The sequence below is a fragment of the Schistocerca americana genome, chromosome 7, assembly GCF_021461395.2.
Source record: "Schistocerca americana isolate TAMUIC-IGC-003095 chromosome 7, iqSchAmer2.1, whole genome shotgun sequence".
NCBI lineage: Eukaryota > Metazoa > Arthropoda > Insecta > Orthoptera > Acrididae > Schistocerca > Schistocerca americana.
In genome coordinates, this window is record NC_060125.1 from 214739900 (window position 1) to 214764150 (window position 24251).

Genomic DNA, 24251 nt, shown 5'->3' on the forward strand with positions numbered 1-24251 from the left:
TCTTTTGTTTCCTTGACCTTACTGCTTCACAAATGACGATATAAATGTGATACTGAAAAAAATGACACCTAACACTAACAGAGACACACAACTACCAGAACAATTTAATGATGAATCTTGTATTAGAAGCTTTGGGTGGTTTGGAGAATGGCAGACTGAACACATACATTGAGGCAAAATATCAGTTTGGATGTGTTTACAACAAAATATTGTTTGAAGTCTAATTTTATGCACCCTATTAGTCTGGTGTAATATTTAGTTAATATGTTTATAGAAGAATGGTCTGTATTTGCAGTAGCAATTGTGTATAGGTGCTGTGCTGTACAGTACAGTAATGTCTCCACAGTTTTGTCACACAGCAGCCATGTTTATAATCCATGATGAAAACTGTTTCCCTCTTTTTTAAGATATTTTTAGTGCAATAAATATAGGCTGGAAATTAGCATTACATGCTGGAAACATTTTGTTTATGAAACCAGTCTATGAATTGTTGCTTGAGTGGTAATTATTGTTCCTGTTGAAAAATTTCTTGCATGGGGTTACCAGATTGATTGCATGGATCTTAATCAGTTAAATCTAGCAAGGTAGCACAGTAATTAAGATACTGGTATTGTATTATTTGGAAGGGCAGCATTTGAATGACCCATCCAACAGTCCAGACTTATGTTTTGATTATTTCCCTAAACCACTTAAGCCAAATGCCACAAAAATTTCTTTGAATGGGCATGGCCAGTTTCTGTGTTCAGTCTGAGCCTGTGCCCAGCACTAGTGATGTTTTGTTGACGTGATACTAAACCCAAATCTTCCTTCCTTCCTTTGTCAGATAAGGTCAGTAGAATGTAAAACTAATTGAAAAAGTAGCAATAACTAACCTGTACAACTGTGAATTTCCATAGCCATTTAAAAATGATGTCTTTGTTCCGATATGTACCAGTAGACAGTGTTGGAAATGTGAAGATTTGTCAATACTGTCATTTGCTGCTGTGTAAAACACACAGATCATTAATTTCATCACCTCTGGCTATCATAGTTTTCTTATATTCATGATTTCTTTTTCCATGTTCTAGTGCGACTCAAGCCCCTGAGAAAACAAATCATCCTGGATTTAAATAATTTATGTGTAAATCACCACTCAGTAACTCATAATCCACTTGTTCTTTGGGGAAAGTGCCTTCAATTTTATTATGAGCCATTTGCTTGGTCAAGACCAAACGGAGCAATCACATATTGCATGTTGTGGAAAAATTTGTTTGCTGGGAAAATTGCCCCATCAACAAACATCATGAAATTGTGGGGATTCAGTGGAATGATAAGATGCGTTAATTGTATAGGGAGTGTTCTGTTTAGGTGTTGAGTGGTTGTAGTAGCAAGCTACTGCATTTCACCACAATACAAGGGTAAGGTCAGGTGTACTTTTGTGGGTCAACAGAGAAACATGTTTCTTTATTTTATCTTTGCAATTGTTTATGACAATGTCCATTACAAGACAAAGAAATTAATCCTGACTTCATAAGCCTGCTTCAGTATAAGTTCCACAAGTCTCAGGCTTTTCCTATGTATTCTTTTCAACATAATTTATTTTTGGCTCACTGCATTATTTCACATCACCATTGAGCATTTCAAAGTGATTTCAGATTATGAACTCTGCATTTTTGGGAGACACTGTTTTGAAATGCCTATTAGGCTGATTTTTGTTGGTACATAAGGGGCCTTGGTGGAAGTCTGATTTTCCTTGAATTTTCTGGATATACAATCATCAGTCATCTTTTAAAGACTAAGTCTTCTGCTGGATGCTGTAATTCAGCATACAATTTGAATCACAAAATCCAGGTGATTCTTCTGTGGTCTTCCTCTCCGTTTCTTCCCTAAAACCTTCTCCAGTGTGGTGGCCAAGAATTCATTGCAAAGTATTGTGTGCCCAATGAATTTTGTGTTCCTCTTTTTTAAACAAAATCAAAATAAAAAAGTAGAAGGCATTTTGAATACCATGTATCCCACGGCCTTTGTATTCTGAAGTGTACAAGAGAAATGAAGTCTCTGCAGCCCATAAGTAGGAAGAGAAAAGGCACCATTCATCAAAATTGATTAGCAGGAGAGAGAAATATGACATATTAGCAGAGCAGGGTCAAAATTGTTCAGGAAACACTGTATCTGTCAATGAAGACTTCGGAGATAAATGTGAATCCATAAATAAAGATCAGTTAATAATGAAATTTCAATTGATGTTTTCCTCTGGCATATATCACAATGTAATAAGGAAATTTTGGACAGACTGTAAATAATTTAGGAGTAAAGGAGGCCACACACTGAATAGCAGATGGGTTGAGTCATCGACACAGGTACACACAAAAGAGCATGAAAACTCTGCCAGCTTTCGGAAGAAATCTTTGACAAGTACACAAAAGTTAGGAAGTTTCCATTCTCTTTTATGTATGCCTGTTGACGACTCAACCTTTTGCTATTCATTGAGTGTTGACTTTTACACACAAGTTATGTACAACCAGGAGGATTTCTTTTGTCAGGGTTTTGAGCTACACTACAACACGGAAAAAATCATGAATATAAGAAAACTATTCTAGCCATAGATGATGAAATTAATGATTTGTTTGTTTTAAATAGCAGCAAATAACAGTACTGAAAAACCTTCACATTTCCAAGACAGTCTGCCAGTACATTTGGGAACAAGGACCTTGTTTTGAGCGTGAGCATGAAGGTGCAAATGCTTTCCATGCAGTCTTTAATAGTGGCATCCATCAGCTGGCTCTGGAAAGAATGCCAGAAGACCAATTCCATGCCATGAAACAATTTCTTATTCATGTGTGAATCCATGATTACCCACTGTCAAGCTATTTTCATTATGAATATTCTCATTATGAATATAACATCAGCTAACATGGCCTTGCTGTGATGGTACTGCGAACAGCCAAAAGCAAGGGGCAAGAGAAGCATTTCTGAAGGAAATAAATTTGTTAACACTGAATATGAATTTAAGCATTAACAGGGTGGATATACCTCGAGTCAACCGGGAAAAATGTGGGAATTTTTTCATCTGAAAAAAAAAAACCACAGGAATTTTTCATTGTTTTAGTTTGCAGTTAAATTTTTGTAATTTTGACTGGTGAGAAATGAAGATCTAACAAAGAATTTTACTTTGGCGTCACTAATGCAGAATAATACTGTAGCAATAAAACAGAAATGAGAAACTAATATGAAAATAAAACTTTAATTGCAAAGAAAATGTGCTATTTACAACAACAAAACACAATGCATACACAAGAATTTTCTGACAGCAAAATGGTTGTAGGACAAAGACTATTCAATACACTATGTGATCAAAAGTATCCGGACACCTGGCTGAAAATGGCTTAAAAGTTCGTGGCACCCTTCATTGGTAATGCTGGAATTCAATATGGTGTTGACCCACCCTTAGCCTTGATCACAGCTTCCAGTCTCACAGGCATATGTTCAATCAGGTGCTGTAAGGTTTCTTGGGGAATGGCACCCCATTCTTCAAAGAGTACTACACTGAGGAGAGATATAGATGTCGCCAGTGAGGCCTGGCACTAAGTCGGTGTTCCAAAACATCCCAGATGTGCTTTATAGGATTGAGGTCAGGACTCTGTGCAGGCCAGTCAATTACAGGCATGTTATTGTCATGTAACCACTCCACCACAGGCCATGCATTATGAACAGGTACTCGATCGTGTTGAAAGATGCAATCGCCATCCCCAAATTGCTCTCCAACAGTGGGAAGCAAGAAAGTGCTTAAAACGTCAGTGTAGCCCTGTGCTATGATAGTGCCACACAAAGCAACAAGGGGTCCAAGCCCCCTCCATAATAAAGTCGACAACACTATAACACCACCGCCTCCGAATTTTACTGTTGGCACTACACACGCTGGCAGATGACGTTCACCAGGCATTCGCCGTACCCACACCCTGCCTTCGCATCGCCACATTGTGTACCATGACTCGTCACTCCACACAACGTTTTTCCACTATTCAATCGTCCAATGTTTATGCTCCTTGCACCAAGCGAGGCTGCATTTGGCATTTACCATCGTGATGTGTGGCTTATGAGCAGCCGCTCGACCACGAAATCTGAGTTTTCTCACCTCCTGCCCAACTGTCATAGTACCTGGAGTGGATCCTGATGCAGTTTGGAATTCTTGTGTGGTGGTCTGGATAGATGTCTGCCTATCACACATTGTGACCCGCTTCAACTGTATGCGGTCTTTGTCCGTCAACAGACGAGGTTGGCCTGTACGCTTTTGTGCCGTCGGCCTGTACGCTTTTGTGCTGTGTGCCCCTTCACATTTCCATTTCACTGTCACAGCAGAACCAGTGGACCAAGGAACGTTTGGGAGTGTGGAAATCTTGCGTACAGACATATGACACAAGTGACACCCAATCACCTGACCACGTTCGAAGTCTGTGAGTTCCGCGGAAGCACCCCATTCTGCCCTCTCACAATGTCTAATGACTACTGAGGTCGCTGATGTTGAGTACCTGGGAGTGGGTGGCAGCACATTGCACCTAATATGAAAAACGTATGCCACCACAAAACCACTCCTTTTAATACATTTACACGCAGTTTTTTCGAAATTTTCCCGAATTTCTCCACCCTTTAACGTGTTTTGGCGGCAACACAACCACCTAACCTTTGTTTACATTGTTGTCTACCAACCCAAGTTCACCACAGGATCAACATAGTCCAGCTTTAACCAACAATTTTTCGTCTTTTTTCACACCAGATCTCCAGTTGTTTTCTAGTTCACCTTTATCTCTCCCCATATATTTTTATTTTCATTTTCATTTCAGCCTCATGTTACACTTTCCACCTTCTAATACCATGTCACCCTCACAACACCCCCACAACGACCCCATTAAGTTTTATTTACATTCCCTCCGCAAACATGCCTTCGCCCTAGCCACATTACACTCCCGTATTTGATTTTCTCAAGCTTGTCTGACATTTGGCATTACCCCCAAAGGCCTCACACTTTAAGTTCCCATCTCTGGCTGTAACCCATCTTTCAATCAGTCCCTATACCAGTTCCAAACTGAACAATCCATTGCCCTCACCCACCTAATCCTTCACCTACACATCAACTCCTATCCTTAATAAAAGTCCTCAATCTTTCCTCTCCCACATCCACACCAGCTGTTCAGAGCATCCTCCTACAAGCCAACCGCAAATTAGAACAGCATGCCACCCTCCACCTCAAAAAACTATCCAATCTCCTGGTTTCCCACCTCCGGAAAGGCAACTCACTCGCCCTTCACAACCTTTCCAGCAAACCTCAACCTCCTCTCATTGCACACAGACCCAGTCTCTCCCATATACTCAATCTCCCACTTCCAGCTCCACTCCCCCCAAAACCTCAAAATTCCAATCAACACAATCTGGAACCACAACACCCTAATTCAGTAGTTAACCTTTCCTCCAAACCTCTCTCCCAATCCGAAACCTCTGACCTATCCAAAGGCCTCACCTTCAGCCCCACTCCGAGATTCAACCAAACAGCCCTCGTCAAAGATTTACTGTCCTATACTCGTACTCTCTGCTGGAAATATCACTTTGCCACGAAGAAAAATGATCCTAATCCTACTCCTAATGATCCAACTCCCCAAGACACTATCCAAATTAAACCCTGCCTGGAACAGTTCCGTCCTCCGTCACAGTGGGACCCACCTTCTCTTCCTCAAAATCACCCTCTCCAAACCTTCCAGGAATTTCTGACTTCCAGCCTTGCCTCTCAATCCTTCTTAAACAACCTTAATCCTACTCCCAACATCACCACTGCTGAAGCCCAGGCTATCCGTGATCTGAAGGCTGACCGATCCATCGTCATTCTTCCGGCGGACAAGGGTTCCACGACCGTAATACTTGATCGTCGGGAGTATGTGGCTGAGGGACTGCGTCAGCTTTCAGACAACACTACATACAAAGTTTGCCAAGGTAATCCCATTCCTGATGTCCAGGTGGAGCTTCAAGGAATCCTCAGAACCTTAGGCCCCCTACAAAACCTTTCACCTGACTCCATCAACCTCCTGACCCCACCGACACCCCGCACCCCTACCTTCTACCTTCTTCCTAAAATTCACAAACCCAATCATCCCGGCCGCCCCATTGTAGCTGGTTGCCAAACCCCCACAGAACATATCTCTGCCTACGTAGATCAACACCTTCAACCCATTACATGCAGTCTCCCATCCTTCATCAAAGACACCAACCACTTTCTCGAACGCCTGGAATCCTTACCCAATCAGTTACCCCCGTAAACCATCCTTGTAACCATTGATGCCACTTCTGTGTACACAAATATTCCGCACGTCCAGGGCCTCGCTGCGATGGAGCACTTCATTTCACGCCGATCGCTTGCCACCCTACCTAAAACCTCTTTCCTCATTACCTTCATGCTGACCCACAACTTCTTCACTTTTGAAGGCCAGACATACCAACAATTAAAGGGAATAGCCATGGGTACCATGATGGCCCCCTCGTACGCCAACCTATTCATGGGTCGCTTAGAGGAAGCCTTCTTGGTTACCCAGCCCTGCCAACCCAAAGTTTGGTACAGATTTATCGATTACATCTTCATGATCTGGACTCACAGTGAAGAAGAACTCCAGAATTTCCTCTCCAACCTCAACTCCTTTGGTTCCATCAGATTCACTTGGTCCTACTCCAAATCCCATGCCACTTTCCTTGACGTTGACCTCCATCTGTCCAATGGCCAGCTTCAGACGTCCGTCCACATCAAACCCACCAACAAGCAACAGTACCTCCATTATGACAGCTGCCACCCATTCTACATCAAACGGTCTCTTCCCTACAGCGTAGGTCTTCGTGGCAAACGAATCTGCTCCAGTCCGGAATCCCTGAACCATTACATCAGCAACCTGAAAAGAGCTTTCGCATCCCGCAACTACCCTCCCGACCTGGTACAGAAGCAAATAACCAGAGCCACTTCCTCATCCCCTCAAACCCAGAACCTCCCACAGAAGAACCCCAAAAGTGCCCCACTTGTGACAGGATTCTTTCCGGGACTGAATCAGACTCTGATTGTGGCTTTCCAGCAGGGATACAACTTCCTCAAATCCTGCCCTGAAATGAGATCCATCTTTCATGAAATCCTCCCCACTCCACCAAGAGTGTCTTTCCGCCGTCCACCTAACCTTTGTAACCTCTTAGTTCATCCCTATGAAATCCCCAAACCACCTTCCCTACCCTCTGGCTGCTACCCTTGTAACCGCCCACGGCGTAAAACCTGTCCCATGCACCCTCCCACCACCACCTACTCCAGTCCTGTAACCCGGAAGGTGTACACGATCAAAGGCAGAGCCACGTGTGAAAGCACCCACGTGATTTACCAACTGACCTGCCTACACTGTGAAGCTTTCTATGTGGGAATGATCAGCAACAAACTGTCCATTCGCATGAATGGACACAGTGTGGGACGGCTGGTGTAATTTAATTGTTAATAATATTTGGTTTGTAATGTAGAAAAGATGCATTTCCCGGCCGATTAACCATATGTGGGGCGGCGGGTGGAATTAATTGTTATATAAATGTTCCTATTATTTATGCTGTCTTTTGCCGTTCTCAACACTGGCTCTCTAACTACAATATTGGCAACCAGAAAGTGATTAGCAAAATGTGAAGCCTGTAATTAGAATTCCTAGTGCCCACTTCACCTGAGAAATACACTTATAGCTACAGCTTATAGCTCTGAGGAATTAGGAGATTGTCTGGGAATCATAATCAAAAACGATCCTGTAAAAACGTTCGCTATATTCTGAAAGTCACAGATAAAAAAATCCACACAATCCAACTACCAGAGCAGTTCAGAGTCTAATGCGCTGATGCAACTATAACTGTCCAAATTAAATGTTTAAGTGAATGCTCGCCATAATTTGATGATAATGTTCATCCAACGCCATGCTAAATAATGGTAGAATGTTTGTCCGGCGGCGGCACGTGAAAATACGACATATGCAAACTGAAGATAGATAATTAAAGTCATCCCAGAATTAACACTTCACTCGAAAATGATTTCATGGTTACGCGTATCCCGAGTAACTTAATACGGCATCCGAGGCTGTTTATAGCAGTGATACTGACGCGACACGACTCCCGACACAGATGGTGTGCTATTCAGCGTCTGGAAAGAACTGGGGCCTTCTTCTCTCGCGCAGCGTTCTTATATATAAAGCCGCGGTGCGGCCGGCTAAGGGAACGCCTGATCAAAATTGCTCTCCTGACTAGCTGCTGGGCTAGTAATGCACCACTTCAAGTTATTGAATAAATCATCGCTTCCTTTGCTGATGGCCGATGAAGCTCTCAATTTAAATGTGCAATCAGCATACAGGTAAGTAATCATAATAAAAAATCTGACGTGGCTAAGTCAATTATTTTGGGCGAGAGAATTAATTTAATTACACTACACACAGTAGACGAGCTCTGAACTTGCCCTTTGGAGATATGCTATCGCTATAGTTTTATAGTTATTCAATTGAAACTTCTCACATCTTTATGACTATAGCAGATCTCCCTTCTACTTAAATTTAAACATCCTAGCCTTATTTATTCGCCTACTTAATCTATCTTGCTCCCTTAATTTTTAAGACAAAAACCAGAAAATCATGAATTTCAACTAAAATCTTAATTTGTGAGATGCAGAAGACTGTTTCTACTAAATTATTATGAAAAAGGAATCTAAATATAAATTTTTAAGCCTCTAGCTCTTTTCTGTTGCACCAATGATTTTTACAGAAAAACGTCCCAATTTCGAAAATGGTTAAAGTTATTGAACTGATATTCAACACATATTGATTTAGTATTACTCCTGACATGCTAGAAACGTTTCAGGTTATTTACTTGATTTTTAAAGTATTGCGCAACATTTATGATATCAGAACTAGGCTGGCACACAATGGAAAGACTGATGTGAATTTTATACAGCGTGAGTAGGCTGCTTCCCTACATCACCCTCTACTTAAATTATTATTTTATTTTATTTTTTATTAATGTTAATGAACGAGAAAAAAAAATTAATTACAAAAAGGGAAGCAAGAGTACAGCTTAACTCCCTATGAAAATTAAAATTTAAATGTAAAAATATAGAAATACTAAAAGAAAACTGGTTACCTACTTCAATTATTTAAATTGCTGGCTTGTTCACTGCTTCTTAAGCAATATTATCCCTCAAATTTTTAAGCAAAATCAATGAAACACTTTGCATATGTATTGCCTTAGACAAACAAACACATAAAAATATGTAAAATTATGAAAATCTTAAATCCATTAAATACATTTTTACATACACAAATTCAAAGAAAATAACACAGTTATTCATGATACATAAACAGATAATTATATCTTAGCAGTCTTTTCTAAACCTGAAAGAAAATTTCACAAATCATAACAATTTCATTTTTACACACGTGGTGGTTGCTGCTTTGGCTGGCGTTCTACACTTCCATTCACAAGGGTAGAGGAGGGGAAGTTGCTATGGTGTGCATGCTTCACGTTCACTCTAAAGTACATGGGGAAAGGGGAGGGGTCACTGTGAGTTGTGTGCAAGTCACTCCACGCAGCTACCAGGCTGCCATTATCTGGTTTGTCCTGTGGAACAAACAAAAAGAGTGCCTCAGACTCTGTTCACTTAATATCTAACGGTGGGTCACAATGAAATGGGGATATATACATTTTATCTTTCAATATGTTACTGGAACAAAGTTAACAGAACTTTTTGAATTTTACTCTCGCGGTTACTTAACTGTCATAAAATCAGTAAACAAATGGCTCAAAACGCCGTTAGTCACGTACTAGAGAAAATTTATGCTCACGGCATACAATCATAAATCCTATTTAATTTCAATGTATTATTTCTGGGCTGGAACACTGAACCAATGCTCGGTACATTCCTGACAAATCTGTATTTTATTTACTTAACTGACTCATCTTCGATTACCTTATTCTTAGAGACAGTATGAATATTTTTGATTAGTAGTTGTCTTCTCAGCTTCTTTGTACATGTGAGTAACTTGTAATAGTACAGTTCTGAGTGTTCAAAACACACTAAATCCATTTATTGGTCCTCTGCTGCTGTGTCAGTTCCACATCTGCAATTATGTACTTACTTCATCGAAGTGTATTTATGCTGAGCTATAAATAATGTTTCACGTCTGCCATTATGTTACTCAAATATGTTGCTAGTGTATGTACTTATTTAACACTCACTCTATTAACATTTAAAGCGTAGGATAGCACTTTATTTCATATCTATAGTGTATTGCAGCTGATCAGTTTGCTCACGTGGCAATCCATTTCCACTCGATCGGACGCTGAAACCACAGGTAGTCTCTCTCGACCTACCACTAAAGTGCATTAAGTAATTATGGACGAGCGTAATGCTAAATTCCTTAAACCTATAGAACACCATGAGCTGCTCTGTCTCATCTAACATAAGGGTACCTATGGTCGCATTCACGCCTCCAACTCATAACCTCAATACGTGTAGGTGTGTCCTGTCACACACTACACCAAAATAGTGGCCAGCTCCAACCTTATAAATACTTCAGGGACGTGTCCTTCACGTCTCAACCACAAACACTGTTCAATTATATTACACAGCCATTCCTTGCTACACAAGGTGAGTTTATTCTTACAACTTATCTGCATATTTTTCATAACACTAAGCAATCTCTTTTACTATTAATTAGTTAGCTCTACAGCATACAATAGGTTTCACTGCCACTTCAGATCCTGCTTGTACACAAATTTGTACATCTTTTTAAAATATTATTGTGGGACCATTTCCAATAAAACAACACTTTGTACTTACAATATTACCAGGGTTCTATACATACTTGTTACTCAAATACCTTTGTATCTTAATTACATCATACTTCTCTGTTGTTTATGTCACTGTTAGGTTTGTAACATTAGGTTTTTTTTTTTTTCTCTAATCGGTGGATAGAATGGTTACAGAACTCATGGCTTGATAGCCATGACGGAAAATTTAATGTGTTGGAAAGAAGAGGTCGAAATTTTAGGTGGATAGAAAAGATGAAGAATGAGTGAGACCTGAAAAGGAAAGAACAACTCACACAGCTGGGACTGCACAGCTGCCACACTGTGTAGAGGTTACAGAACAACCTCCTCCCTATAGAATTCATTGGTTTCAGAAAATTTTCGTGTTGGAAAGAAGGGGTCGAAATTTTTGTAGATAGGAAAGATGAAGAATGAGTGAGACCTGAAATGGAAAGAAGATCTCACACAGCTGGGACTGCACAGCTGCCACACTGTGTAGAGGTTACAGAACAACCTCCTCCCTACAGAATTCATTCACTACCTATGAACTTCTTTAGGTCGATCACGTTCCTGAGACCTAATATCTTTTTACTCTTAGGGTACTCTAGCCTATATGCATTCGCATGTGGTTTTCCTATGATCCTAAAAGGTCCTTGGTATACAAACATTAATTTCTCTGTTTCTGCATTTATTTTCTTTGATTTTTCCTTGGTTTTGACAAGGACTAACTGACCTATTTCAAAACTGGTGGGTACAGCTTTTGCGTCATGACGCTTCTTCCTTTCCAATGCTCTTTTTCTTACATTTGCCCTAGCCTTTAACTTCTTCTCGTCTGTGGTTATTTGCGTTAGAATAGGGAATTCTACCATATCTGCAATCACATTGTGCGGTTCTTGGCCAAACATCAATTCACAAGGTGCAAAACCAGTTGCATCATGCCTTAAGTTGTTAATTACATTCTCAAAACACTTCATGTGCTCTGCCCAACTTGAGTGTTTCCGAGCACAATAAGACCTGCAAAGCCTATTCAATTCTCTCATAATACGTTCACTCATATTTCCTTGGGGAAAATACGCAGATATTTTCAGATGTTTCACTCCGGCATTATCCAGACATTCTTTAAATCTATTAGAAGTAAATTGAGGGCCATTGTCTGACAGCAAATTCTTCGGAACGCCAACGTTCACGAAGAAATCTTTTTCCAACTTTTCTACCAACATTTTTGCATTTGCTCTTTTAATTGGTTATAGCTTAACATATTTACTAAATCCATCCACAACAACAAAAACATGGGTGTACCCACGTCTCGAAGCAGGAAGAGGACCAAACAAATCACAAGCCAGTAATTCTAGGGTTTCAGTTGGCTCTACTGAATGCATATCCCCTTGTATTCTGGTGTTAGCAGCACGGACTTTCTGGCACACTACACAAGATGCTAGACGCTTGGCAACACGGCAGTACATGTTGTCAACCACAACCTTCTCTTTTAATTTTGCAATGCACTTCTTTGCACCGTAGTGCCCATACCTCAGGTGTACATAGTCGATTAGTAAGTCTACATGTTGTGAGGGAAAGCACAGCTTCCACTCAGAAACACCTACCTTTTTCCTCCTAAACAGAATACCTTTATGCAGACAGTAGTATTGCGAAACATTATGATAGTTCGCATCTCCCAAATAGCTCTTTACTAATTTCAGCTGGTCATCTGCATTCTGCTCACGTCTCAAGTTCTTAATCACCCTCTTTAATGCACTTTCTTCCTTTACTTCGTGCAACGCAAACATTCGTACTTCACTTAGGTCTGTTGCTGTAATTCCCGCGTCATCACAGAGCTCCGCACTTCTAGATAACCCATCAGCTATCAGATTGTCTTTCCCTTGAATATATCTAACCTCAAGGTCAAACTGCTGGAGATACAATGACCATCTTACCAAATGAGCATTCCTCAACTTACAGGTCTTTAAAAAGGTCAACGCCTTATGGTCACTGTAAACAATTATTTTGTGACCTAATAGATACTGCTCAAACTTCTGTACCCCAAATACAATTGCCAATGCTTCCAGTTCTGAGATGCCATAATTTCTCTCTGCTGCCTGTAAAGATCGACTTGCGAAAGCTATAATCTTGTGCACTTCTTGTTCGTTCTCTATTTCTACTCGGAATATCTACACAGCTATACCATAGCCACTAGCATCAACAGACATACAGAATGGTTTTTCAAAAACAGGATGATGTCAAATAGGACTATTAATTAAAGATTGTTTAAGCACTTCGAACGCCTGTTGACATTCTGCTGTCCAAACCCAAGGGGTATTCTTTTTCAGCAGGAGGTGAAGACAGGGCGCATTAAAAGCCTGATCACTAACAAAACGCCTATAGAAGCCAAAAAGACCGAACATCAATCTCAACTGCTTCTTGTTTCTGGGAGCCTCAAATTTTTCAATGACTGCTAGCTTGCCTGGGTCAGGCAGAATACCTTTTCCACTTATCATATATCCCAAGAAACCCATTTCCTCCGTAGCGCACTCTGTCTTTTCAATCTTTAGTTCCATGCCACCTCTCTCAATAGCCTCTAACACTTCCTTTAATAAAACTATGTGTTCTTCCCCGTTTAGGAGTTGCTTTTAACAGATCATCTACGTAAACTGTTATTTTATTACTTAAGGCTGGTCCTAAAACCTGGCACATCACGCGTACGAAGGCACAAACAGAGATATTAAGTCCGAAAGGTACCACACGGTATTGGTAACAAACTCCTTCGTACAAGAAAGCTGTGTACTTCCTTGAACTTTCCACCAGTGGCAAATTCCAATATCCACACATGATGTCCATAGAAGTCAAGAATTTTACTCCCCGGAACTTTTGCAATAACTCGTCCATGTTCTGCGGTCTATCACTTTCCCTAACCACTATTTCATTCAACCAATGAGCGTCCAAGACCAATCTGACACTCCCGTCTCTTTTTGGTACAACAACAAGAGGATTAGTGTACTCACTGACCACTTTTTCAATCACACCCCACTCTAGCATTCTCTGTATCTCCTTTTGAACTGCCTCCTTCCTAGCTACATGTATTTGGTATGGCTTCCTGAAAAACACTTGGCCAGGTTTCACCTTTAATTGACATTCATAACATTTGACCACACCAGGTCTATTTGAAAATACCTTATGATGCCTTTTTAAAACCTGTCTCAGTTCTTCCTTCTGATTAGCTGAAATTTTATCGATTTCCTGCAATTTAGCTTCTATTTTGTCCAAAATAATTGCTTCTTCTTCTTCTTCTTCTGTGTTTAGCTTACTTTTACTAAAATTAACACCTTCGTCCCAGTATCTCCTATTTTTCAGAACTCGTATAGGCAGCTCCCAAGTTTCATCATTAGTTACTACATGTTTATCAATAAAAGGTACCGTAATTACTCCGGTTATCGGCAAGACCATTTTTAACTGGCTTCTTTCAAAGTCAACAACACTCTGGTATTTCGACAAGAAATCTATGCCAATTAAAACTTCAATACTGAGATTATTTACAATTAAGCATGGATGATCAATTAAATTACCATTAATGTCAAAGGACAGCAAAGCTTCTTGTTTTATCGTTTTTGACACCTTGCCAGTAGCACCAATTATTCTAAGTCTTGATACCCTCATTACTGTAAGCTTGTCTTTACCAGGTAATGAATCAAAGAAGGACTGAGATATCACACTCACCTCACTTCCACTGTCTGAGAGACAACGTACATTGATACCCAACATATTCACTATTATTATAGGGTGGCTTATTCTAGGTTGTACAGGTGGTTCCTCAAACTCATCCAATAGTTCCTTTTGTATTTGTCTCCAACTAAAGTGATCGACATCTGTCTTCATTACATTTAGGTCAAAATGTGTAGGGGTTTCCTGAATTACATTTTCAGCTGCCTTTTCCAGTCGGTCTATTAATTTCAAATCGAAACACCGCACGACTTCATTACATTTAGTTTGCTGAACATGACCCAAATTACTGTAGTCTGAGTGATTCTGCGCCTCCAAACCGGGCATAACACTAGTTACAGCTAAACCACTTTCACTATTATCGTCGGGTTCCTTCTCAAGTGACAACTGGTCACAGCTACTGGGTTCATCGACTCCCAACAGGCTGTCCTCTACATTCTCATTTACCTCCTTTCCTAAATCTATTAGTACAGTATCAACATCCTGCACAGGCACTTTAGATAAGAGCACATCATCCTCATCGTAAATATAAGCATGAATTTCTTCTGCTTTTTCACCTGACAATTCAGTATTTTGTAGCTCTTCCCTACTGTTACACTGCTGCACTTTCTCTTCCTCTTCCCGCTTAGAAAGCGTCTCCAACACGGTATCTATCAAATACTGTGAGTGATCTAATATTTATGCTGTATCCTTAGATGCTACCGATCCTTCATCCACATGTTCAGTTTGAGTATTCCAATCTGTCTTACCAATTACTGTAATTACTGACTTAGGAAAAGTAACCGTCTGGTGAGTGCCAGTGTCCTCATAGACAGGAACTAGTTTTCCTGCCTCGGCCTACTACTGTTTCCTTTATTTCCGTTATAGTTAACTGGCACAGCATTGCTTTCTGCACTGTTGTTTACCTGCATAATTTTGTTTGGAACAAAATTACTATCATTTGGATGCCTTTGTTGGTTCTGATAATTATTTCTCCAATTCCTACCTCTCTTAGGATGGCGAACATCTGCTGTTCTGATGTTTACATTGCCATTCTGTTCGTTCTTAAAATTACTACTAATGTTATTACCATTTCTGTTATTACGTGCTTGTTCTTCATTGGCAGCAACATGCTCTTCACGTTCCAAATATTCAGTGAAACGATCCAGATTGTCTCTAGGGGCAGATATAATTCTATTTTGCCAATACCATGGCAGTTTGGCTTCAAGACCTAGTACTATCATTTCAGGTTTTAGCTTTTCGGCCAAATGTGACCTAGCAAACTCTTTAATAGATTCCTTGCCTACATTGAAGCGTTTTCCACTCTAAAATTCTCTCAACACTTCATTTTGCTTATTACTAGACCAATATTCATTAATGAAAGCTATTTTAAATTCCACTAATGTTTTACACTTCAACATAACATCAGCTGACCAACGCATGGCGTCACCTGCTAAATGGCTTCTAATAAATGAGATTTTCTCTCATTCAGACCAAGTTGGTGGAATCACATCTTCAAAATCGTTCCAGAAATCTAGCGGGTGGATATTTTTATCTGGATCGAACCGCAAGAACTGCCGACAGCCGATAAAAGCGGTGTTTGCAGCTACAACTTGTTGCATACTACCATTACCAGAAGTTACTGTAGCTACTTTACTCTCAAGGTTAGCAATGTTAGTACTAATATTTTCTACTCTCATTTCAACATTATCTACTCTTTGCACAATATGAGTAGTATCAGTTTTGATTGCATCTACTTCTGCTTGACATATGTTTACTTTTATATTAACATCTTTAAACCTATCTGAGCACAGTTCAGATTCCGCCTCGATCTTTTCTGTTAACTTATGCTCCAGCTTCGCATCTTCCATTTGGAAGTCTCTGCGAACCTCAGCAACAACTTCGGATTTTACTGTTTTATACATTTCAGAAAATTGTTGAGCAACCTTTTTCTTAATATCCTCGTGGTTGTAATCAATTTTATAATTTAAACTGTCCAGATCCTCTTTCAACTTATTGCAGCCAGTCTTGAACGACGTTTCTAATTCAGCTTTATTGGATTCTAATTTATTGTCCATTGCCTCAAATCGTTTATTAAAATTAGTTTGGCTGGCCACAATCTCATATTTTAACTCAGCATTACTGGCTGACAATTTTGCATTACTGGCAGCTATTGCTTGTAATATAACATTTAAATCAATAGCCCCAGTATCTTTGGGTCGCTCACTATCTGGCTTTTTATCACACTCAGATGACGAAAAATTAGCTGCAACACCAGAATCATCAAAACTAAATGAAACTTCTGATTGATCAGTCATATTAAACTTATCCTTTTTAAACTCTACCACCTCTGATGACTGTTTCGTTTTTAACTCATCAGATAAACTATCATCCAATAAATTAACAATTTCTAATTTCTGCTTTACTACAGGGGTCTCTATCATTGCCCCTTTTCACACTACTGTCAGGAGACAATACTTCATATTTCACTTTAATATTGCTATTTTCATGCATATTTACACTTGAACCGTTGTCTGGATTTACAGTTCCCTCAACAGTCATAGGTTCTGATTTAAGTTTAACCTCAGTTTCTTCTGGCAGTTCCATCTCCGACAGTCTTTTAGTGCAGGTTAGTAAAATTTTTAACAGCTTTTCACTTAACTTAGTTCCTTCTGCACGACATATGGCGTTGCCGGCGCGGCGTACCAGGATTACTGATGCGACGCGGCGCGTTGAATTTCAGACGGCTGCTGTGTGTTTGCGTGGCCCGCAACTGCAGGCGCGGCACTGGTTGCTCTGGCGGACGACTGCGGTGAGGCGAAACTGGCTTCTCGTGATGCCGGCAGCGCCGCTAGACTCAGTGCCAGCTCCGTCAATCCAGATGCGTTGTTAATCCAATTGCGTCGTCCACATGCATACGTAACACTATCACAGTTCTATTATTCAGTTGCGTGTCGCATTTCACTCCCGAATCCGAATATTTAAAAATCACTTTCACTTTTACTCAGTTTCTTTCCCGGCCAATGCACCAATTGTGGGGCGGCTGGTGTAATTTAATTGTTAATAATATTTGGTTTGTAATGTAGAAAAGATGCATTTCCCAGCCGATTAACCATATGTGGGGTGGCAGGTGGAATTAATTGTGATATAAATGTTCCTATTATTTATGCTGTCTTTTGTCGTTCTCAACACTGGCTCTCTAACTACAATATTGGCAACCAGAATGTGATTAGCAAAACGTGAAGCCTGTAATTAGAATTCCTAGTGCCCACTTCATCTGAGAAATACACTTATAGCTACAGCTTATAGCTCTGAGGAATTAGGAGATTGTCTGGGATTCATAATCAAAAACGATCCTGTAAAAACGTTCGCTATATTCTGAAAGTCACAGATAAAAAAATCCACACAATCCAACTACCAGAGCAGTTCAGAGTCTAATGCGCTGATGCAACTATAACTGTCCAAATTAAATGTTTAAGTGAATGCTCGCGATAATTTGATGATAATGTTCATCAAACGCCACGTTAAATAATCGTAGAATGTTTGCCCCGCGGCGGCACGTGAAAATACGACATACGCAAACTGAAGATAGATAATTAAAGTCATCCCAGAATTAACACTTCACTCGAAAATGATTTCATGGTTACGCGTATCCCGAGTAATTTAATACGGCATCCGAGGCTGTTTATAGCAATGATACTGACGCGACGCGACTCCCGACACAGATGGTGTGCTATTCAGCGTCTGGAGAGAACTGAGGCCTTCTTCTCTCGCGCAGCGTTCTTATATATAAAGCCGCGGTGCGGACGGCTAAGGGAGCGCCTGATCAAAATTGCTCTCCCGACTAGCTGCTGGGCTAGTAATGCACCACTTCAAGTTATTGAATAAATCATCGCTTCCTTTGCTGATGGCCGATGAAGCTCTCAATTTAAATGTGCAATCAGCATACAGGTAAGTAATCATAATAAAAAATCTGACGTGGCTAAGTCAATTATTTTGGGCGAGAGAATTAATTTAATTACACTACACACAGTAGACGAGCTCTGAACTTGCCCTTTGGAGATATGCTATCGCTATAGTTTTATAGTTATTCAATTGAAACTTCTCACATCTTTATGACTATAGCGGATCTCCCTTCTACTGAAATTTAAACATCCTAGCCTTATTTATTCGCCTACTTAATCTATCTTGCTTCCTTAATTTTTAAGACAAAAACCAGAAAATCATGAATTTCAACTAAAATCTTAATTTGTGAGATGCAGAAGACTGTTTCTACTAAATTATTATGAAAAAGGAATCTAAATATAAATTTTTAAGTCTCTAGCTCTTTTCTGTTGCGCCAATGATTTTTACAGAAAAACGTCCCAATTTCGAAAATGGTTAAAGTTATTGAACTGATATTCAACACATATTGATTTAGTATTACTCCTGACATACTAGAAACGTTTCAGGTTATTTACTTGATTTTTAAAGTATTGTGCAACATTTATGACGTCAGAACTAGGCTGGCACACACTGGAAAGACTGATGTGAATTTTATACAGCGTGAGTAGGCTGCTTCCCTACAACAGGCAGACAGTGTTTGTTGGTAATGATGATCACCCTGTGGCTAAACATGCCTTGGTGCACGGCCAGCACGTCTTGGCACAGTGTTACACCGTCCGGGTTATCTAGATACTTCCCACTAACACCAACCTGTCAGAACTCCGGAGATGGGAACTTGCCCTTCAGTATATCCTCTCTTCTCGTTATCCGCCAGGCCTCAACCTCTGCTAATTTCAAGTTGCCGCCGCTCATACCTCACCTGTCTTTCAACAACATCTTTGCCTCTGTACTTTCGCCTCGACTGACATCTCTGCCCAAACTCTTTGCCTTTACAAATGTTTGCTTGTGTCTGTGTATGTGCGGATGGATGTGTGTGTGTGTGTGTGTGTGTGTGTGTGTGTGTGCGCGAGTGTATACCTGTCCTTTTTTCCTCCTAAGGTAAGTCTTTCTGCTCCCGGGATTGGAATGACTCCTTACCCTCTCCCTTAAAACCCACATCCTTTCGTCTTTCCCTCTCCTTCCCTCTTTCCTGATGAAGCAACCGTTGGTTGCGAAAGCTTGAATTTTGTGTGTATGTTTGTATTTGTTTGTGTGTCTATCGACTTGCCAGCGCTTTCGCTTGGTAAGTCACATCATCTTTGTTTTTAGATATATTTTTCCCACGTGGAATGTTTCCCTCTATTATATATTCGCTGACTACGTCACATGTCCTATGCTCTAAATATCTGCTGTCATTGGCTGGTGAGATCATGTGAAGTGAGCTATGATTGGTTGACAAAAGCTAATTGGCAGCACAATATCGATTTCGGTGTCTTGGGAGCTACTGTGCTGTATGTGGTGGAATTCGTATTTATACTTCTGTAATACAAAACTATGCAGTGTACATGTTGCCGCACATCAAAGATATTTCCTAAACACATTGCTTTTTTGCTATGTTTTGTTTCCTAAAGTGCCAAGAAGTTCTACACTAGTGCGTAAAACCTTTACCATTCAAATGATTGAAAAGTCTTACATCGCTGAGAGAAAGTATATTGTCACATAACATGGGAAAATGTACTTTCACCCATAGTATAGTGTATTTTAACTTGGGAAAAAAGTGTATTTTAATTTGGGAAAAAGTGTAGCCTACTACGGAAGTAAAACGTGGACAATAAGCAGTTCAGACAAGAAGAGAATAGAAGCTTTTGAAATGTGGTACTACAAAAGAATGCTGTAGGTTAGATAGTTAGATAGTGTAACCAGTTCGGGGGGTTGCTGAATAGAATTGGGGATAATAGAATTTTGCGGCATAACTTGAGTAAAAGAAAATATTGGTTGATAGGTCACATTCTGAGACATCAAGTAATAGTTAATTTAGTATTGGAGGGAAGTATGGGTGGTAAAAATTGCAGATGGAGATCAAGGGAAGAGTACAGTAAGTAGCTGCAATTGGATGTGGGTTGTAGTAGTTATTCAGAGATGAAGATACTTGCACAGGATAAAGTAGTGTGAAGAGCTGCATCAAACCAGTATTCGGATTGAATACCACAACAGCAGCATTGTCATGTCATGTCTACCACATGTTAGCCATGTTCACAAATTAATGTACAATACAAATATGACACTACATGTCCCACATTATTAAAATTTATCATGTGAAATGATTAACTTTCCAACCTCAGGTTTAATCACAGAGTGATTCACCTGAGCAAACCACAGATTCTCGTCTGATGTGATCAATCATCCACAATGAATCATTGTTTGTGTTTTAGCTGTAAAATCAATCTCTCTCTCTCTCTCTCTCTCTCTCTCTCTCTCTCTGTCTCTCTGTGTGTGTGTGTGTGTGTGTGTGTGTGTGTGTGTGTGTGTGTGTGCGCGTGTGCGCGTGTGTGCGTGTGTGTGTTTTAAGGAATATTTTATTTCGTAACGACAGAAACGGACAGTTTTGAAACTGTTTGTATGAAAACTTTTTCCCCCAGGATATCCTGTTTTTATTATTTTTTACTTTTTTTTCAGTTTCTCTGCCTACTGTTGAATATAACGCAGATGAGGATAAAAAGACAGTTAATTTGAGAAAAAGGACTCCACTCATCATTGATAACATTCCAGTTGCAACAACATTTGCCATAATTGATAAGTAAGTAATGAGTTTAGAATTGTCACTTAAATTCCACTTATTTGTTTTTGTAAGTAAAATACACACAGAAAAAAATTGCACCTCTGAAGCAACAAAGGCAGACACCCAAAAAATGTTCACATGCCCATGCCTCTGATTTATTTAGTTATCATCCCTCAAATGTTTTCAGTATTTTATGAGCCACTCAGAGAGGACTTTCTGGATCGTTAGGCTCTTGTCTGCTCAATTGTGCCAATTACTTTTTCATTGTTTGGACTGACAGTGATGTTGATCTCTGAAAACAGCCAAAAGTTCTCAGTTCATTCTGATAGATAAAGTTTTGTAGTGCGTATTTTTTATGGTGACCTCAATCCCATTGATGGCCAGCTTCATGTTTCAGGATAAATTAATTTCATTCCAAATGAACAGCACCAACCTTCTGTCTTTAAACACTCTTTTCACTGACTTCACAATTTCCTTAAAGAGTCATGGCTTCATATTGGGAGATAAGTTAGTTTAACATCCTCTCATCCCACAGAACATTGGAGACAAAACACAAGCTCACACTGAAGAAAACCCCCCATGGGGCTCACGGTCATTTCATGAGTACGTGCGTGGCAAGCACGGGGCCCTGAGCTGTTGCAGCCTTCCTTCTCTTCCTGGCTACATTTCCTTTCCCTTCCCCTCCTTTCCTGTCGTTGCTCCTTCCCCTCCACTCTCTCCTCTCCCTCTCTTGATGTCCTTGTTTATTTTGGGCCCGCTATCCGGGCTTTGCGATTACCTCATCCTTTTGGCATTCTCTGGTCCCTCTCTGGGGTTTGACCTCCATTACTAAATTTCTATTCCGTAGTGTGAGCCATATGGGAAAGAGCACCTTACCTAGTATCTCCAGCGTGTGCCCTCCTAGGTCCTTCCACTTTTTCCTTCATGCCGTTGTCTGATGCTCGGGTACATAACCAGCAGGGTCGCTATGTACCCTTTTGGTTGAGCCAGATGGCCCTTGCTGTGCCTGGGTGGTGCCTGTGGGGAGAGCCCCTGATCAGAGTGGGTGATATCAGGGTAGATGCTATGCAAATGAAACGCATACAGGTCCAGAACTCTGGCTGTTCTTCTATGGCTATCCCTTTGAATGGAAATGATTTGGTGAAGTGGACACTCTGAGCAAGATGCGATCGGGTTCATTGTTGATCGAAACTGCTTCAGCTGCCCAGTCTGCTGCCCTTACTGCCTGTGATCATCTTGGCACAATTCCTGTGTCCATTACCCCCCATCAGTCTTTGAATATGGTTCAAGGTGTAATTTTTCACAAGGACCTCATCCTTCAAACTGATGAGGAACTTAGATACAATCTAGAATGGTGGGTTGTTCACTTTGTTCGGTTTGTTCAGAAGGGCCCAAATGACAATCACATTTATACTGGTGCCCTTATCCTTGCCTTTGAAGGGGATACCCTCCCTGAGGAGGTCAATATTATGGTTTATCGATGTGACGTGAAGCTGTACGTCCCACCACCTATGAGATATTTTATGTGCTTGTGTTTTGGACACGAGTATTCCCACTGTTTGCACACTCACCTCTGTGGTGACTGTGGTCGTCCACTCCATGGCGGGAGTTCCTATGTTCCCCCTCCTGTGTGTGTTAATTGGTATGGCAATCATTCTCCATGTTCACTTGATTGCCAGGTTTATAAGAAGGGAAAGAAGATACAGGAGTATAAGTTCCTTGATTGTCTAACCTACACTGAGGCTCGTACGAAGTATGCGCATCTTCATCCTGTGTCAGTGACGTCAAGCTCTGCTTTAGTTACATTTTCACCCCTTCCTCCACCTTCTTTACCCCAGTCTCACACTCCTCCCCTCCCCCCTCCTCTGCAGTTCCCACACCCGCCCCTCCGGGTGCTGCTTCTCCTCCCAGCCGGAGAAGTGTCCCACTTATTTGGCGTCTGCTAGTCAAGGGCACCCCTCCTGGGACCCCCCTTCCTGGCACCTTCCAGGCCAAAGGTCTGCTGCCACACGGCGACCACGAAAACCACTGTCTGCGGGACCCAGGTCGCCCGCTCTCTTTCTGTTCCAGATCTTGCTACAGCTGCCTCCTGTTTGCAGCACAGCCCTCCTCGATCTCAAACAGAAAAGAAGAAGAAACATAATTCCCGGGACAAGGAGCTTCTGGTGTTGCCAAAGGTCCCATCCCAACCTTCACAACCTGCCTCTGACCTGCTGTTCATGGATGTCGGCCCCTCCAGACAGATGGCAGCATGACTGGCTTTAGCCTGTTCACCCCCCCATTTGAATCATCATTCTGTTGTTATCCAATGGAATTGTGATGGATACTACCGTCACCTCCCTGAGTTGACATCCCTTATTTCGTTCTACTCTGCAGCTTGTGTGGTTCTACAGAAATCTCATTTTACTGATGATCACTCACTGACCCTCAGTGGGTTCCCTGCTCTCTGTCAAAATCGGGTTGGCCCCCTGCGGGCCTCTGGTGGCATTTGCTCGTTGGTCCATACAGACATTGCTAGCTCGTGGATTTCTCTTCAAACTACATTGGAAGTGGTTCCTGTTAGGGTCCATCTGGACTCTGGGATCACAGTTTGCAATCTTTCATCTCCTTCCTGACAGGACTCTTACACCTGTTACCTTAACTGCCCTTCTTCAGCAACTTCCTCCTCCATTCCTCCTTCATGGGGATTTTAATGTTCATCATCATCATCATCATCCCTTGTGGGGCAGTGCCTTTCCATGTAGTCAGGGTCTTCTCATAGACCAGTTTCTTGCAGATCACGACTTGTGCCTTCTTAATGATGGCTCCCTTACCCATTTCAGTGCCGGTCATGGTACCTTTTCTGCCATTGATCTTTCTCTTTCTTCTCGCTCCCTCTTCCCTTCATTATACTGGTCGCCACAAGATGACCTTTGTGATAGTGACCACTTCCTGTTGATTCTCTTGCTCCCTTCCCACTTCCCCAATGGACAGATTACCTTGTTGGTCTTTCCAACGCCCTGATTGGCCTCTATATACTGCACAGGTCGTTTTTTGTCCCTTTTTGTCGGGTTGTATTGATGACATCCTACGCAGTGTGTCTGATGTGATTGTTCGC

At 40.9% G+C, this 24251-nt stretch overlaps 1 protein-coding gene across 2 annotated transcripts in view; it reads left to right on the forward strand.

The window, feature by feature from the left end:
- LOC124621861 (exosome complex component RRP43-like) overlaps nucleotides 1-24251 on the forward strand; it is a 143743-nt gene that overhangs the window by 82858 nt on the left and 36634 nt on the right. For both annotated transcript variants that reach the window (XM_047147322.1, XM_047147323.1), the window contains exon 5: nucleotides 21052-21172. In XM_047147322.1, coding sequence (XP_047003278.1) covers nucleotides 21052-21172 — 121 coding nt within the window. The remainder of the gene's footprint in view (nucleotides 1-21051; nucleotides 21173-24251) is intronic.